The sequence below is a fragment of the Carya illinoinensis genome, chromosome 14 (assembly GCF_018687715.1).
Source record: "Carya illinoinensis cultivar Pawnee chromosome 14, C.illinoinensisPawnee_v1, whole genome shotgun sequence".
NCBI lineage: Eukaryota > Viridiplantae > Streptophyta > Magnoliopsida > Fagales > Juglandaceae > Carya > Carya illinoinensis.
Window position 1 is genome coordinate 33,204,888 of NC_056765.1, and position 19,218 is coordinate 33,224,105.

Below are 19,218 nucleotides of genomic sequence, written 5' to 3' on the forward strand. Positions count from 1 at the left end.
CAACCATATGATATACGTACGTGTGAAACAGGCAAATTGATTTTTCAAACCCAATTACTTTTAAAAAAATAGATATTTTGAGTCTTTTAACTTTTTCTAATTTGAGAGAGATGTACAAAAAATAAATACTTTTAGAGTTTTATTTGTAAACTTGTTTTCCTTTTTTTATTGTGCTTGATTTATTGATGTCTTTGACATTGAAGACTTTATTATGTCGACAACTTGAGACTAATTTATACTTAAACTTGTGTGTTATCATTAAAATCCATAATCATGCATAAAATTATATGATGCTTCAAACTTTGGGTTCAATGCATCTATATATTGAGAAAGCAGATTTCTGAAACTAGTAACTCTTCCATATTTTGGGAGCACGGAGTTCTTGGTTAATACTCTTCAATCTTTCTCTTCTTCTTCTCTCCTTTTATTGTCTTCTTTCCTAGATTTACTAAACAAAAAGAGTGTTTATATATGTAGATTCTAACTTATGTATGCTTATTGGGTTCCAAGTGTAATTTCTCACCTAAGCATTGTGTAATTATTCTTCCATGAATAGAAAGAAAGAGAACACGATACTCATGAGGTGTCAATTGTGTTGTTTTTTTTTCTTTATTTATATATTCATTTTTTTTTTTTAATTTTGAAGAAATTACTGTGATTCCGGATCCCAAAATCATTAAATTCAATCTTCCAATCCAATTTTATTTTACATTTTCTTTATTCAACATTAATTACTCTATATGGTTGTCTTTTTTCTTTTGGGTTTTCTTTCCCCCAATTCACTCTTCTCCCTGTCAATGGATATTTTTATGTGTTTGGGTTCACTTTCGATGCCTATATGTGTATTCCACAGCCTCGAAAACTTGGCACTAGCTGTATTAAGGATATCAGTCTCGAATATAGGTTTTATGAATCTTTTTCTTTTTCTTTTTTCTAGCAATGCCATTCATTCTCTCAAAGCATCACTATTTTCTTATCTCTCTAATATGACTGATGTCATTTCCATTTTGCAGGCCTTTCATTAAAGAGATGACTCCTCAAAAAGATGGTGATGGTCCATCAACCAAAGATGGGAAGAGAAGATGGAAGACGCCAAAACTTATATTGAAATAACACTACTTGTTCCATGTTAGTTTTGGATTTTGATTTTATCTCGACTAGAGGCGTAGAGGTGACATGTCGAGTGAGAAGGTGGGGAACTCCTACAAGAAATACTTGTGACATTCTTTCTATGACTTCATATGAAGGATTTAATCCGGTTTCTAATAGTTTTTCACTCTTGGAATCAGTTTATAGAAGACCCAACATTCATTAAGATGCCTGCCCAAAGAACCGTTGATAAAGAATGCACTTGATCGCTTTAGATGTCATGATAATTAGCCTTCAAGCTAACAAAATGAAGAGATAAACTTTATTTATCAAAAAAAAAAAAATGAAGAGATAAACTTTGATTGTATTCTTGGCTATACTTTGAGAACTCAAGTGCCTTTGGAAGAAAAGAGCTGTACGACCTGAGTGTTAATGTTATGCTAACAACGAGCTTATGAAAGATTGATGGTACAAGATTTAAAGAATAAATCTATATATAAAAAAATAAATGTTTATGGCACACTAAACACATTGATGTTGCATGTGGAGACTTGCCATATATATCAGCTCATACATATTATAAAAAATAAAAATAAAATAAAATAAAAAAAGCATTGGTATTTCACTTCATGTAAACGAAGTTAGTGCACGCGTGTACAACTAATACAAGAAAAGCTCTATAGGATCTTGGGTTTTCCTATTTTGTTATATTTTTATTCGGTGGTCCGTCCTTGCTTTTCTATTAATTTTTTCTTTTGTTGTTTTGTTTAATATTGTAACTCGACATGAAAAAAAAAAAAAAAAAAAAGGAACAATGTCAAGCTGCTAGAATCATAACCCAAATTATATATGGGTTTTCCTAGTAGCAGTACTGGATGATATATGGATGAAACAAATTATTGAGATGTAAGTAGTAATGTATAAGAGCTCCATTAACGTACCTTATAATCAGAAGTATATATAGAGGACGATTTCTAAGATCCTTTCCAGAAGTTGCAATATGATCACTTTCTAACAAAATTTTAATTTCCATGAAGAAAAGCATTATTAATGGTCCGTGGAGGACTTGGGTGGGCATGTGTGTGTATGAATTGGTACGTAGGGAGATCATTTCATGATCTGAATTGCTATACAAAGTACTAACGAAAGTTGAACAACAATTATTCGCGAGGTTAATTAATAATTAAGTTGAGATCAACCAAACCACCGAGAAACCCTTTCGCGTGCTCATCTTGATCATGATGCAACATCTATGAGATTTCCTAAAAAAATGACCTATTGATCATTGCAATCAACTTCCATCCAAACTTTAAAAAAAAAAAAATTAGTTGCAAGTATAACTACGTACTAATATATGCACAAATCTAATGTGATTGATCAAATAGTAGATTTTATTAAAAACAGTACTAATTTAAATTTTGAATATGAAGGAATCAGTATTGATACACAGATTAATACACGACTTTACTTGTATGTGGTAAAATTCAACTTAAAATTATCTATGGATCATCGCAATCAACTTCCATCCAAACTTGCAAGGAACAATTTATATATAAGTGTAGGATTGCATTTTGTTTATGTTAAGAAAATGAGACTTAAGATACGAAGCAGCAAATGATCATCAACAAGAAAATGTTAGCAATGTGACTCATTAATCCCCTTCTCCAAAATTTACTTTCGTTATTGATTAAATTATTTTTTAGTTGTAACATTATCAGAAAAATAATAATAATAATAATAATAATAAGTCTCATGATGCCACTCGATCACTCTTGTCAAAGAACCTTAATTAGTTCTTAGTTTATTTTCTTCTTCTTTTTTTCTTTTTTTTTTTCTTTTTTTAGTGAGCAACATTTCATTAAACTAAAAAGGCAAATAACATAATGAGGGTTGGGGGGATTCCAATAAATACTCTATTTCAAAAAATGTAGTGTCTAGAAATATAATTAAAAACATGTATAGCATATAAATATACATATGATCAAGGCATTCCTTAAGGTCGAAGAAATAAAATAATGTGACTTTTGATGCACTCTCACTACATGATCATGATTGTAATACTAAGGCAAAAAACCGCAGTAAGTAATAAATTAAAAGCACTGTACTTGACTACGTTTTGAAAATCCAATGGAGTTTTTACACACCCTCATCCTTCGTATACTTGAAAAAGAAACAATGAATGCATGCTTTTGGCAAAAGAAAGAACAGAGAATTGTCTCTCAAAGGAGAAAGAAAACATTGAACAGCTCGTAAAGAGGAATGCGTATGGACTACCCACACCAATCAGATGAGCGGGGTGGCCAGGCCAAAAGAGAGGTGTGCATGTGGTGGTTGGGGGCAAGGGGGCATTGGAGATCATATGTTTTAACTTTTAGAGAAAATTGATGAGGAAAACAGATCAAAAATAATGATAAAAAGGTTGAAAAATAAACAAACCCCACAACAGAGGTTGATAACAAGAAGTCAGTTAAATGAGGACTGGAAGCCACAACTTGAAGGCTGCACATGGCGGCCGTGTGCACCGATGATTCCACATTAGCTACACGCCAATGGTTGGAGTAGCAAAAGGTTAATGATGGTAGAGAAAAGGATAATGATTCTAATGACTCTAAGGACAGCCATAGATATATCCTCCATTTTTTTATTTTGTAGGCAATTTTTTGAGGGGCTAATGCCCTAGGAGTTGGCGGGAATTGAACCCCGGCCCCAACCATGGACCCCATGGTTTCCAAGGACCATGGTGCCACTCAGCCCGAGCGCTTTTGGCTCTATCCTCCAAGTACCTATGAAAAATGAACAACACTTATAAGAAGAAAGAGCAAGAGGAAGATGGAAATGGGAAGGAGCAGGCCCAGATCTAGAGAAGTTAAAAACAGGGGGATTGAAATTCAGTATAGATATAAGCTAACCGGGCTTCAGAAAAACCAAGTAATGAGTCCTAATACTCTTGACTCAAGTAACTGCATCAAAAGGTAAGGATCGACATTACTGGATATAATATTAATATTGACTTTCAAGTTAATTAATACCATGATTCATTCTAATACAATATATAAGCCTCAACAAAATTTATATCAGACATAAGAAAATAATTTCCATTTGTTTCTAGCGTATAGGATATGGCTATAATCTCTAGTTAATCTTATGAAAAGGTGAGTCAAGTGACAACCAAGTTTGAATCCAATCAAACGGTAGGTTCTGTAAGCTTAACTTGCAAAATTTCACAAGTAATCTTGAAGCAGCAGTCTATAATCTATTCTTAGTGAAGCTACCGTTAGCTTGGCCTTTTTATGAATTACAGATCTAAATGAGACAGTCTATACTGATACAGCTTGAACTACATCTACTAAAAACAAAGGCTGTGTAATCAATACAATAAAAATTATTAATCAAGGTTGAATACTTGAGGTAAGGTACGTCTTCGGAGTTTCAAACCCAATACCACCCTTAAAAACCTCCCCTCTCCCTACATCTTTCTTCTCACCTCTCTGATCACCCCCGCTACCTGTCTCTCTCGCTCTCTCCAGGAGTACAACAACCAAAAAGGAGAACTTTGTCAGAAAGAAATGAGCGGTTTAGTAGGGCATGTTTTACCAGGCATTGGCTTCTTTGTCATTGGCTTATGGCACCTCTTTAACCACATCAAGCTCCATGCTCAGTATCCAATTTCTTACATCTCTACCCCATGGTTCCCCACCTCAAGATTTAAGTACTTGGAGCACTTCTTCATCATTGGAGGCTCATGTGCTTCCATAGCCATGGAGCTCTTCATCGGCCCAGTTCGACACCAACCATTGGACCCTGATGGAACCATTCCCTCCAACCATCTCCATAACTTCGAGCACTCCTCCATCTCAATGACCCTCTTGGTCTACGCCGCATTTGCTATACTTCTTGATCGGATTGGCACCCAAGCTCAATATGGACTAACCCTTTTCCTTGCAGCCACAGCCTTTGCTCAAGAACTTCTTCTTTTTCACCTTCACTCAACCGACCACATTGGCCCGGAAGGCCAATACCATTTGCTTCTGCAATTTCCAATTTTTGTTTCTTTAGCCACCTCTCTTATGGGAATCGGTCTTCCAAAGAGTTTCCTGGTCAGCTTTGTAAGATCAGCCAGCATACTATTCCAAGGTATTTGGCTTATGGTGATGGGAGTCATGCTTTGGACACCAGAATTGATTCCTAAAGGTTGCTCCATCCACCTCGAAGACGGTCGCAAAGTGGTCAGGTGCTCTGGGGATGAGGCTCGTCATCGCGCTAAGTCATTGGTTAACATCCTATTTAGCTGGCTCTTGATTGCAATCACCATTTTTATAGTGAGCTTCTATTTGTTTTTGGTTAAAGCTTACGGCGAGAAGGTGGCGTATGGTTCGTTGAAAAGGGAAGAAGAGCATGGAGAAGATTCTGACGATGTTGAACTTGAATCCCAAAAGAAAGGCAAACTTGACTATTCAAAGAGCTTTATACAAATGGAAAGAACCCTTTTCACCCTATGACATGGAAAGGGATTAATTGTTGCGCCGAAGGAAGCTATGATATTAATTTGCTATGATAAATTAGGATTTAGCATGCAGTTTCTTTTGTAAGAGATAAGATCCGTACACCACGTGGGATTACCACCCTTGTATATAGAAACTAGGTGCGATGTATTTCATGGCTTCTGTACTTTCTCAAGTGAAATTTACTAGACTTTGAAGCAATTTAAATAATAATAATAATGCTAACTCGACTCTGCTTTTATGTATCCTTAGTTATATTCTTTAATAACCATCTAATTGATAAAAGCAATCTGCACTGGTCAACGAGCGGGCCTGTCTTTGAGCTCAACATTTTGTTGAACAAACTAAGCCCAAAAATCAAACCCAATAACTTAGCCCAATAATAACTTCATGCAGGCCCTGAACCCTAACTTATTAGGGCTAGGAGATTGTTTTGAACTCCATTAAACTCTTAAGCCTAGTTTAGATGTTGAATTGAGTTGAGATAAATTGAATTCTTTATTAATAGTAATGAATTGAGATGGTAGAGTAAGTTTTATGAGATCCACCTAAGATAAGTTTAGATATATTTGAATGTTAAGATGAATTTAGATGTATTTATAAGAAGTTGAAAAATATTGTAGGTCCTGCATGTAAAGAAGTGTTGAGCTTAAAAATACTGTAGATCCCACGTATAAAAAGGTTTTGAGTTTAGTGATTTGAGAGTTAAGTATTTAAATATTAAACTCAGCTTAAAATTAGAGTTAGTCCAACTTCCAAACAGGCCTTAAGCAAAAAAAAAAAAAAAATAGAACCCTTTTTGGGGATAGGGAAGAGATTTTTGGATTTTTGCAAGATTTTGAAGGGTTAAGAGTATTTTAAAACTATAGGAAATAATTTTTAAAAATAAATAACTCAATTAGGGACTGGAGAGACTATTATTTGAGATTTTTATTTATAATAAAGTATTAAATAATTAATTTCAAAGTTTGGAGAAATAGGAAATTACTCGTATAAGAGTAATATTGATTATTATATATAATCGTAAAGTATATAAATGACATGTAGTTTTGAAAAAGAGTCTGATTTTTTATTAAAAATTAATTTATTTTTATGTAAATTCCATATTTATTCATCTTTTCTAAAATAATTACATAGCATTTACACACTCACGACTACATCTATTATTTCTCATCTTATAAACAAGTTCAAAATAAGTGAGGCACCAACTTGGCATCATCACCCTTGCAATCAAAACCCGTGTCCATATTGCTGCCCAAGACCACCCCTGTGTCCTGATTTCCAAAATTAACCGATCCCACCAGAGCCCTCAGAACATTATTTTCTCCGAGCAAAAGATAGATCACACCACACAACAGATGCCACAAGTACTCCACACTCGCTGCTGCTGTTGCTGCTGCTCTACCTGCTTCTTTGCCTGAGGCTCCTGTTTTACGGGCTGGTGTGCTTTTGCATATTCTACGCCCTCTTGAATACCTGGCTAGCTTCGGCTCCATCTCCGTTTGCCTCAGGTCGACTTCTTAGATCTGTTGCTACAGTGATGGGATTTGTTTATTTTGGTTTCCATCTTGGTTCTTTGATATGATGTTCTTTTCATTTATTCTACGCCCTCTTTAATATCTGGTTTCCCTGTGACCACGTCTCTAGGAGTTGCCTGACAGCTCTCCTTACCCCAAAATGAACGGAAGATGCATCGTATGTGGATAGTTTTAGATGTGTCCAATAATTTCATTGTAATATTAGACTGGCCCACAACTCCACCTTTGAAGAAGTAGACATGATTCTAACCATATATCCAGCGTAATTTTGGATCTACATGACCAAAGTGGAGTATTGTGAAGAGCTAAGGAGTAATGAACAGGGGAAAAAAAACACCTCCATGTTTAGCAGTTCTTCATGGACATACGTAAACCAAAAAAAAAAAAATTCCATACATATGAACTCAATTAATTAAAAGATTTCGTGTCAAGTTTGTGATGTTATAGATTCTCCTTTAATCACTAGGGAAGAATTCATAGGTGGTATTAGTATGCCAAATCATGAGTCTACACGCATCCCTATTGTGAGTAAGTTTATTTTGTCCCATCAACTCAATCAGTATCAAAGTAACGCTAGCTCAATCTGAGATCCAACAAGAAACTCAGGCATTAATGATATAAGCCTATTATGTATATTGCAATGTGCCATATACAGGATGATTGCAATTTAATAATACTGATTATTCTACTACCAAGTACACAGATTTTGCCTTTAGTGTAGGAAAGATATTTGGAGCCACTATTTCCTAGATGTTCGATTTTACAATATGTATATTTATCTCTGTAAATTTTAAACTGCATTAAATATTTAATAAATATTATAAGACCCACTTCATCTTTTATAGTTATCCCAACTTAAAAATTTCAGATAAAGACAAGGCATGGAAGTTTGTGGACAAGTCATCACCTTAGTGGGACTGTAATAATTAGCACCACCCACTACTTTTCATTCCAACTCTTGCTTTCATCGCCATATTCAATAAAGCTACACCCAAAGCACAAAAGCCATATCTTTGATCTTCTTGTCTCCACCTCTTTCTTCACATCAGTATGGGCTCCAAAAACTCAAATTTGGCAATCTCATACACCTTGGTGTTGCTGCTTGTTGGCTTTGCAAGCTCAGACTTGGACCAAGACAAGGCAGCATGTGCAGATCAGCTAGTCGGACTCGCCACGTGTCTACCTTTTGTCGGTGGTGATGCCAAAGCTCCGACCCTAGACTGTTGCACTGGCCTAAAGCAAGTCATTGAGAAGAGCAAGAAATGCCTGTGTATCCTAATCAAGGACAGAGATGATCCCAATCTTGGCCTCAAGATAAATGCAACACTTGCACTAGCCCTCCCAACTGCCTGTCATGCACCCGCTAACATATCTGAGTGTGTTAGTAAGTATTCATAGACACACACACACGTACATGTGCATATTTTCTCAAACCTCCAAGTTGGTTACAATTTTGTCGACGTAACTCAGCTCTTCTGCATTTGGCACCTAATTCAACGGAGGCTAAAATATTTGAGGGACACTTGAACAGCACCGAAGGGAGCACTACAACAACGGTTGGCAGCGGTAATCAATTGAGTTCTTGTCTATAATTTTGATTCTTTTTGTTTTCTTTTTGATTGATCTGTTTTGTTTTGTTTTGTTTTTTGGATATTGATAGTTAAAGGGTACTCCCCCAGCAATGCATCGAGTAGTGCTGATGAAAAAATTGGTGGTGGATTGGGAAAGTGGAGGTTGGGATGGAGCAAAGATGTTTCGTGGGATTTTACTATAGCATTTCACATCTTACCTACTTTCTCATATTTTGTAATATTTTACGGCCCTCCGTAATGGTCATTGTTGTTATTGCTTGTAGTTTTTCAGAAAAACAGAAATAATTGTATGCGCAGACCCATTCATATCAAATTAGGGTCGAAATATTGTTGGATGATAAAAGAGTATCAGTGATAAAATACTCTTTATCACTTAATATAATTAGAAAACAAGGGAAGAAATTTTAAAATAAAAAAAAAATGATCAGAGCCTATATTCCTTTAAGGGAAACTTTGCTACTCATCATTCCATACACCACAATTATTTTTATTTTTATTCTTGTTAAATTAATTGAGTTCTTCTACTCATCATCTCTATATCACATATTTGCTAAAGGAAAAAATAAAAATTATATATAATGTGTGATGTATTGATAATGAATATAATTTTTCAGTAAGTAATAATGCACTGTACTTGGAAGGAGTTTTTAAAAAAATAAGGACGATTCTTTGAGCAAAAGAGAGAATAGATAAACTGTCCCTCAAAGGAGGAACCCTTGGACATTTGTTCCTCAAATGTGAAAGAAAACGTTGAGCAGCTGGTAGAGAGGAAGGCATGTTATCACCCACACGCATATAAATATTAATACACAAGTGGAGATCAATGAAGGATTAGCCGCTTGGCCAAACCAGAAGAGAGGTGCATGGTGATTGTGGGCGAGCGGGCAATAGTAAATCGCAAAAGGGATGAGGATAATGTATTAATGGATAAATAAAAAGAAAAATAATATAAACGTTGGAAAATAAGCAAGATACCACCCAATAGAGGTTGAAAACAAGAGTTCCTCATGTATAAAACAAGAGTCCCCTTAAAGATTTCACACATGTAAGTTATGTAACAATAACGGTTCAACATGTGTCTTCACTGGCAGTATGTATGCCTAGTATCGTAAGGTAATCAAAGCAACATATATGTATGTATACCCACCCACATTAATTCCCATCATTCAGACGGGCTGTAGAAGGTACCCCAGTTCGTCTGTATTCCCCTAAAAGTATCATAAAGTAGCATCATGTGTTCTTCTATGCGTGTCTTTCTGGTAACACAGATTACTTAAATGCGTCAAAACTCCAAACTTTTCTTGCTTCCTCAGCAGTCAGTTTTCAGATCTCGTTTGGGTTCACCAACACCAAGTCTAATGTTTACTGATGAAAAATGCCGTTCCAAAATATTGACTCCAATACCATGCTCAATATGTATGTTGCCCTTTTTCTTTTGGTAATCAGGAGACACCCGATGTGTTTAATTAAAGCAACGAACTTGTGCGCAATTTCTGGACCACGCAATTACTTGCATGTCTGCAAGAACACCTTGTGGGGTCACTGCAGTGATGTTCATGGATAAACTTTCTAGGTACTGCCCGGGTTCGGCCTTTACATGACAACAACCTCCACGAAGCCATATAACCAGATTACTCTCTGTTCCTAAGATGTAAAGCCCAAAGCTCAACACAATGATTTTCCTTTTTCACCTCTAGTTAATAAAAGCACTATGTATTATCTTGTTCAAAAGCAAATCATTTTTAAGGAAACATGTCAAGTCAAGCAGATAACAAAAATCTGATTCATGGTCATGAAAACTAATTGTTGTATGTTTGATTTATTTTTTTTGTAGAGAACATATGTATGGGTATATAGAAAAACTCTACTCAACTACCGGTCTAATATCGCACACCACACACCGCAAATCCGATTGTGACCCCACGTCACTGTTCAGAACCTCTCTGTTCATAACCCATCCTCTTCTTCTTCGCATTGAGCCTGTTGTGTTTGAGTTCCAACCCATCTCACAGATCCCTCACAGCTTCAACCCATCGGTTCAGAACCTCTCTCTTCGTAATCCACCAAGAACTTGGTGAAATTCCACTTTATCATAGACCCCATGAATCCAGTTTTACTTGCTTTGAGGAACCTATAGAGGCACTGTATTTGGCCCATTGCAACGAACCTTTTGAAATATTGGATATTCAGCTTTGTATCTTGTTTTTGCAAATTGTTCCATCTCCTCACTTGTCCCAGGCTCTTGTTTTAAATACTGATTGCATGGAATGTTGTGCCTTTGGCCTGTCCAAAATCACACAAGACGATATTTAAGTGATTCAGCAAATTATCTATGTCTACTGGAGCCTCTTTTACTGAATTTGTACGAGATTACAAAACTCTACAAATTCTCTCTCACGTCCTCTCTTTCTCTCTGTTTTTTCCCCACTCTTTACACAACTGAGCTCTCCCTTTTATAGGAGAGAGCACCTACGATTTCAGACTAAAGGAATTCGGTGCAGCAATTTGCTGCAGAGATTTGGGTGGCACCTAATACAACAAAAGAGAAAACGGTGTTGTGTGAGATGGTGCTTAGCAAGTGGACTGGTTTCACACACACTTAGGGTGGTTTTCAACAATCACCCCCTCCACCCAAGTGTACCATATCAGGCTGCTTACAAACTGATTCATTCTTTAAATGAATGCACCTCATTCTTTGACATGAGAGACTTCCGCTATCGAATGCGCTCCAATGCACCCGAGGGTGTTCAGCAGTGTACAATACTAATCAAGTCCAAACAGTGTTGGAACTTGATCCCTGTGACGACTTTCGTCAACATATCTGCTGGATTATCTTCAATGTCAATCTTCTGAAGTTTGATGTCCTCTTCTTCTAATATTTCACGTACAAAGTGAAATCAAACATCTATGTGTTTTGTTCGAGAGTGATATACTTGATTCTTGGCCAAATGAATTGCATTTTGACTGTAACAGTAAATGGTAACCTCTTGCTGCTTAAAATCCAAATCTGTTACCAATCCCTGTAACCAAATAGCTTCTTTCACTGCTTCTATTACAGCCATGTATTCAGCCTCAGTGGATAATAGTACAATTGTCGACTACAAAGTTGATCGCCAACTAATTGGTCCTCCAGCCATAGTGAACACATATCCAGTTGTCGATCAACGTTTGTCAAGATCACCTGCATAGTCTGAGTCAACATATCCAGTTACTAGACTATCTTCATTCTTCTCGAACTTCAAACCAATATCTACGATCTCTAAAATATACCGTATAATCCACTTAGCCACATGCCAATGAACCTTTCCAGGATTATGCATATAGCGACTAACTAAGCTAACGGCCTAGGAGATATCAGGTCGACACCATGGCATACATTAAGCTTCCAACAATACTTGGATATGGGACATTTCTCATGTAGTCCCGCTCTTCATTATCTTTAGGAGACTGCAATGCACTGAGTTCGAAATATTTGGCCATAGGAGTACTCACCGGCTTCGTCTTCGAGTCGATGTTGAAGCGTTGCAGTATTCTTTTCAGATACTGCTTCTGAGTAAGGTGAACTGTACCTTTCACCCTATCTCTGCTAATCTCCATCCTCAATATTCTTTGTGCTCCTCCCAGATCTTTCATTTCAAACTCATGACTTAACTGAGTTTTTAAACAATTTATCCCCCCCTTGCTTTTACATGCAATTAACATATCATCTATATATAAAAGCAAATAAATGAAAGATCCATTTGTAAGTTTTTTGAAATACACACAGTGATCGTATTGGCAATGAGTGTATTTCAGATCCATCATAAAAGCAGTCAAACTGCTTATACCATTGCCGATGTGACTGCTTCAAGCCATATAGTGACTTCTTCAGACTGCATACCCAATTTTCTTTTCCAGCTTCTTTAAAACATTTTGGTTGAGATAGATAAATCTCATCTTCCAGATCACCATGTAAGAAAGCTGTCTTCACATCAAACTGTGCTAACTCAAAATCATATTGTGCAACCAAAGCTAGCAATATCTGAATGGATGAATGCTTCACAACAGGAAAGAATACTTCACTGTAGTCAATTCCCTCTGTCTGAGCGTAGCCCTTGGCTACCAGCCTAGCTTTGTATCGCACTCCATTTTTAGCAGCGTGATCATCTTTTTGATTGAAGATCCACTTACATCCAATTGTCTTCTTTCCTTTTGGAAGCGGCACAAACTCCCAAGTCTAGTTCTGGTGAAGAGACTGCATCTCTTCATTCATCGTCTTTGTCCATTCAACTTGTTCACTAGACTGTTTGGCTTCTCTGTAAGTGGTTGGGATCTCACCCCCTTCAACTAATAATGCATGTGTCACATAGTCTGCAAGACGTGTCAGTACACGTTTCTCTCGTCTTGGTCTGTTGGTTGCTATTAATTCGGGTTGACATGGAGGTACTGTGACTGGACTATCAACCTTATCTTGTCCATGCTTTCCCGAATTCTTTGAAGTAATACTTCACATTTTGCAAATCATCTGATGTTTCGCCATCATTGTTGCCTTCATTGGAATCTTTATACTTATGTGACTTAAGCATATTAGATTCGTTGAATGTAACATCTCTACTGATGATTACCTTTTTAGATTCTATGCACCAGAGTCTATACCCTTTTACACCAATACTAAAGCCTAAGAATTTTACTTTCTTGGCTCTAGGATCAAACTTACTTTCTTTAACATGATAGTAAACAGGACATCCGAAAACATGTAAAGAGTCATAATCAGTAGCATGTGTACCTCTCCACATTTCAGTGGGTGTCTTCCCGGCATTGGCAGCTGCTGGTAGTCGGTTGATGAGGTAGCAGGCATATATCACAGCTTCAGTCCAAAATTGTTTACTGAAACCAGCATCCAGTAACATACATCGCACTTTCTCTAGTAAAGTACGGTTCATCCATTCTGCCACACCGTTCTGCTGCGGTGTACCTCGTACCGTGAAGTGTCTGACAATTCCCTCTCTCTGGCATACTTCTATGAAGGGGTCTAAAGTGTACTTACCTCCATTATCAGATTTAAGCCACTTGATCTTTCTGCCGATCTGAGTCTCAATCATTTTCTTCCAATCAAGGAAGATTTTCAGCACTTCATCTTTATTCTTCATCGTATATACCCACACACGACGAGAATAATCATCCACAAAAGTTACAAACCAATACTTACCTCCCAAATATGCATTTTGGGTAGGTCCCCAAATATCGGAGTGTACATAGTCAAGTATCCCCTGTGTATTATGTACAGCGATTTCAAACTTGATCCACCTCTGCTTCCTCAATACACAGTGCTCATAGAAAGACAATTTACCAGTCTTGGCACCTTTGAGTAAGCCTTACTTCAGCAGTGTTTGCAAAACTTTTTCTCCTACGTGTCCCATACGCATATGCCAAAGACTAATGGTGTCGACATCAGTCTCATCTAGCTTCTCACAGCATGTGGAAGCTCTTCCATCAACAGTACTTCCTTGTAAGAAGTACAAGTTTCCTCGTCTCAAACCCTTCATTGCCACCTGAACTCCCATTAGTACTTTGAGAGTTCCGTCTTCAATGGTAATTCTGAATCCCTTGGAATCTAGAGATCCTAGTGAGATGCGATTCTTCCGCAAATTCGAAACGTACCGAACTTCTATGGTCTGACGCCCGGAGCTACTGGCATTTTCAGAGCTCCTACCTCTTCCAGATCTTTCTATTTGAATTTAGAAAATTTAGACAAAACTTTAAAATTCTAACCGTACGGATGAGTCCGGAATGATCCAAATAGTTGGAAAGCACTATTTGATTGTTGAAATCGTACTCCAAATGACTTAGATCAAGCTCAAAATAGATCTGGAAAACGAACGGTCCTGATTGCCTAGAGCGTGAGATGCACGCACTACAGTAGCGTCTGTTGGGCGCGTTGGCGCTTGGAGTACACGCGCTACTGCTGGTAGGCGCGTAGGCGCGTGGGAGAGTGAGTTACACGCGCTAAAAGGCCTCTAAGGCATGTGGGGGAGCGTGATGTGTGTGTGAGTCACGCGTCTTCAACCTCTAGGTGTATGTCTGCACATGGGGGCGCGTGGAGCATGAGGTTCAGTCAACTTCAACCTCTAAATGCGTGTGGATGCACGCTCCGATCTTCTACCGGTGCATGCAGGCTCGTCCGACCTCCGTTTTCGATTCCGTTTGTGGCAACAAATTCGTCTCGACACGAGAAACAACCTGGAGTTATCAAAAGTTGATTTCGATCAACTTGATTTCTGGACAGCGCGAACTAAAGCTCTGATACCAATTGTTGTGCCTCTGGCCTATCTAAAATCACACAAGACGATATTTAAGTTGTTCAGCAAATTGCCTATGTCCACTAGAGCCTCTTTTACTGAATTTGTACGAGATTACAAAACTCTACAAATTCTCTCTCACGTCCTCTCTTTCTCTCTATTTTTTCCCCACTCTTTACACAACTGAGCTCTCCCTTTTATAGGAGAGAGCACCTACGATTTCGGACTAAAGGAATTCGGTGTAGTAATTTGCTGCAGAGATTTGGGTGGCGCCTAATACAACAAAAGAGAAAACAGTGCTGTGTGAGATGGTGGTTAGCAAGTGGACTGGTTTCACACACACTTAGGGTGATTTTCAACATGGAAATGCCAAGATCTCCAAACCTTTGTCCTTCTATCTGCTGTAAAGCTCAGTCAACTGGGTGTAATTTGAATCTGTAAACCCACATTTGGATTCAACGCTAACCACAAGAAGAACCTTCCCTTTGTATATGCTGAGTTCAACATCCTTACCCTTCGCGTCCTGCCCAATTCCCACAAAGTAATTTTCAGAGAAAGATCATGTTGGAGAGGGAGAAAAGACCAAGAAGGTGATGGGTTTTGTAAATGAACTGAGGTAAAAATGTTACCTTGACAATGAATTCATGGATAGATTTCTCTGTGACTGACTAGATTAGAGTGACTTGCATTTACAGAAACTCCTCACAAGTAAATGCAAGTGAAAAAGATTTGTGGACTTCAACTGTTTAATGTTTGAAGTATTTTCATTTGGTCCGTGCATTTTCTATTTTTCCAGAAGGCAATCTACTCATGGAGACTCATGGAGCCTTGAAGATCTTCATATTAGCTCCTGTTGTATATTGAATTTTTTGCCATTTTTTTGTGTCAAAGTGATATTTTAATGTATTACTCGGTGGGTATAGGCGATGCTGGGCAGAAAAACAAAACAAATGAGCGGTGGGTATCGGCAGCAAGAGCAACCAGCTGGGCCTACTGTGACGATGAGGTGCACGATGGGGGAAGAACGACGCTAAATGTTGAACTGGGGGGAGGGGGGGTGAGAACGGTGGGACAACGTACGCCAGGGATTTGGAAAATTGATTTCGAAATGAGTCTAAACACAGCACGGTTTAACATTTAAAAAAAAAAAAACCACATAAGCTATATATATATACTCACATAGCATCTTCAAGATTGCATGCCATCTATATAAGATCCCATGACAAAAGACACGACAACCTTAACCCAAATAACAAAATTTACAAGCATTCTCTCAAAGAAATGACCTCGATTCTATTGCCGAAACCAATAAGAATCTCCTCTGCTACTTGCCAAGTAACTACATGAAAAACTTGGGCAGGCATGTCTAATTTTGAATCTCTCACAAGAATGCGCATGGAGACTCCACTTGCTCAATGTTTTCTACTCTAGACTTTTCAATAGAGAAAAAAAAATCTTATTCTTCAGTCCCATGGAAGTCTTTTCCCTAAGCAAAGCTGGAGATATGGACTGCGATCATCATGCTTGAAGCACCTGACAGTGCACAATGTGACTCTTCAAACCACTTTGACCAGCTATACTTGACCCCAAATTTGTGATAGGAGTACTGAACTGGTCTTTCCCAGGAATATTTTCCCAAAGGTGAGGGTTGCTCTGCACCTGCTTATCCGAACTTGAAACATCAACAAGGCTGATGCTCATGTTGTTACGGATTATGCAAAGCTTCCCATTGAGGGAAACAAGAGCAGCAATGAAAAGAGCACTAGAGCTCCCTAGATGGAGCTTGCTATCTATAAATTGGTTCCACGAATCTGTTGTTGTATCATAAAATCTAAGCCTGCATCCATCTGGGCAATCCAAGGCATAGAGTTTACCATTTAACGAGGTACTACGGCTCTACAAACCTGATGCCATGCCACTACTAATAGAGGTCCAGGCATTTGTTTCAGGAGAATACGCATAGCTCCTGATCTCAAGGTCAGACCCAACACCTTTTAGAAACCATATTCCATTGTACACAACTCCATTACATGGCACCATAGCCATTCTCGTATCTGAGATAAAGCTCCACCGATTCTTGTTAGGATCATAAACTTCAGCAGAACAAGGAGTCCTTTGGAGCCCTTCACATTCCCCACCGACCACATAAAGGTAGTTATTTATGACACATGAACCAAAATAATAACGTCTCCACAGCATATCTGGTGCCCTATGCCTATTATTTGTCTGGGGGCTATAGAAAATGACCCATCGCATGGATCCCTTGAGTGGATCTTTTCCTCCAAATAAGTACAGGTGGCAACCATTAAGAACAGCACATCCAAAACCCAGTGCTTCAGAATATTCCCAGGGACGGGGGAAAGTGGCTGCCATAGTTGGTAGGTGGGATCAAAAGCACACTAATTTCTATCTCTCACTTGCTTTTTGCATACGACACACTAATTTTGTATGAAGCAGACAAATAACAACTTAGGGCATTGAATGCCCTTCTCCTATGTTTTGAAGCAGCGTCGGGCTTGAGGGTAAACTTCGATAAATCAGTACTATTCAGCAACTGGCTAGCATTTTGGGTTGTAAGGTTGGTTCTCTCCCTATGACTTACTTGGGGCTACCGTTGGGGACTACTTCCCGATCATTACCAATCTGGGACTCAGTTATTGAGAAAGTGGAAAAAAGACTGGCAGGGTGGAAGAGATTGTACTTGTCAAAAGGAGGTCGTGTGACTCTTATCAAAAGTACTCTATCTAATTTACCAACTTATTTATTGTCCTTATTTCCAATCCCAACATCTGTGGCTTTATACATTGAAAAACTTTATCGGGATTTCTTATGGAGCGGGATGGGGAATGAATTTAAGTTCCACTTAGTCAAGTGGGACAAGGTATGCAGACCACTCTCATCAGGTGGATTGGGGATAAAGAACTTGAAGATGTTTAACCAAGCACTTCTTGGTAAATGGCTTTAGAGAAAAAATATGGAACCAGAAGCATTATCAAAACTAGTCGTTGACTACAGATATGGGAGCACATGGGGGGTTGGTGTACTAGAGAGGGGAATGCCCCTTACGGGGTGGGGATTTGGAAACACATCAAACGAGGATGGGGAGTGTTTGCTAACCGCACTAGATTCTTGGTGGGGGAGGGGACCGGTATAAAATTCTGGAGGGACATCTGGTGTGGGGAGAAGGCATTGAAAGATGTGTCTCCTACCTTGTTCCGTGTGGCATGTGAGCCAGAAGCTTCGGTGGCAGATTTTTTGGTTCGTTCAGGGGATCAAGTCCAATGGAATGTCACTTTTAGTAAAGCAACTCAAGATTGGGAAGTAGACAGTTTTAAGGCTTTTTCAGCTTAGTGTACTCCACGAAGCTAAACGGCTTGTGAGAAGATAAGTTGTGGTGGACACCTAGGGGTAAAAGGAACTTTTCGGTTCACTCTTTCTATAAATCTCTTGTAACCACACCAAATAGTCAGTTCCCTTGGAAAAGATCGTGGAGGAATAAGGCACCTCCTAAAGCACTCTTTTTTGTCTGGTCAGCGGCCTTGGGTAAGATTCTGACGACAGATAATCTACAAAAGCGTCGGGTAATTATTGCAGACTGGTGTTATATGTGTAAGAAAGTTGGAGAGACCGTTGATCATTTGCTGTTACATTGTGAGACAGCTAGAGCCTTGTGGTGCGAAGTGTTCAACAGAATCGGGTTAAACTGGGTGATGCCTGCTACGGTGACTGAGTTATTGGCCAGTTGGGGCATGCCAGGTGGACTACCACGGATCAAAGCCGTGTAGAAAATGGTTCTAATCTGTGTTATGTTGTGCATATGGCAAGAGCATAATGAGCGTACTTTCAAAGACAAGGAGCGCACACTAGTGGAGCTTCGCTCTCTTTTGTTCACCTCTCTAGTCCTTTGGGCCATTGCTGTAAATTTTAATGGCCAAAATATGCACGATTTCCTTATGTCCTCTTTAGCAACTTAGATTAGTTTTATCTCTTGTATAACTTCTTGTTTTACTTGGGCTATGCCTATTCGTATTAATACTATCGTTTACCTATAAAAAATAAAAAAATAAAAAAAGGTGGGGTCAAAAGCATGCCAAGAAATCCTTCCATCAAGGTCTCTTTTGATGACATAAACCCACTCTTATGCCATTCCAAGACTTTTCCTAAGAGAATAAAAGAAGTTTCCGGCGAGAAGACAATACCATCTCTTGCAAACTAGGCG

General features: G+C 38.3%; 2 protein-coding genes and 1 pseudogene across 3 annotated transcripts; 2 read left to right on the plus strand and 1 right to left on the minus strand.

The window, feature by feature from the left end:
- The first annotated feature begins 4,435 nt into the window (after positions 1-4,435).
- Positions 4,436-5,836, plus strand: LOC122294774 (transmembrane protein 45A-like). Its single transcript, XM_043103714.1, has one exon. It carries the CDS (start codon positions 4,656-4,658, stop codon positions 5,586-5,588), a length of 933 nt encoding a protein of 310 aa, XP_042959648.1. The 5' UTR covers positions 4,436-4,655; the 3' UTR covers positions 5,589-5,836.
- Positions 5,837-6,770: 934 nt separating this feature from the next.
- Positions 6,771-9,034, plus strand: LOC122294560 (non-specific lipid transfer protein GPI-anchored 6-like). Of its 2 annotated transcripts, none has more exons than XM_043103406.1 (4): positions 6,771-7,102; positions 8,179-8,513; positions 8,600-8,695; positions 8,790-9,034. In XM_043103406.1, the coding sequence occupies exons 2-4, from the start codon at positions 8,180-8,182 to the stop codon at positions 8,957-8,959; spliced, it is 600 nt and encodes a 199-aa protein (XP_042959340.1). In that variant the 5' UTR covers positions 6,771-7,102; position 8,179; the 3' UTR covers positions 8,960-9,034. The 2 variants fall into 2 exon arrangements, with proteins under 2 accessions (XP_042959340.1, XP_042959339.1); XM_043103405.1 differs by having other exon boundaries at positions 6,772-7,102; positions 7,998-8,513.
- Positions 9,035-16,245: 7,211 nt separating this feature from the next.
- On the minus strand, positions 16,246-18,912 carry LOC122293870 (annotated as a pseudogene).
- Positions 18,913-19,218: the final 306 nt, after the last annotated feature.

Coding starts and splice junctions, on each gene's coding strand:
- LOC122294774 (XM_043103714.1), top strand. CDS start 4,656: ATGAGCGGTTTAGTAGGGCATGTTTTACCAGGCATTGGCTTCTTTGTC.
- LOC122294560 (XM_043103406.1), top strand. CDS start 8,180: ATGGGCTCCAAAAACTCAAATTTGGCAATCTCATACACCTTGGTGTTG. Junction 8,514..8,599: donor TAACATATCTGAGTGTGTTA/GTAAGTATTCAT, acceptor GACGTAACTCAG/CTCTTCTGCATTTGGCACCT. Junction 8,696..8,789: donor TACAACAACGGTTGGCAGCG/GTAATCAATTGA, acceptor GGATATTGATAG/TTAAAGGGTACTCCCCCAGC.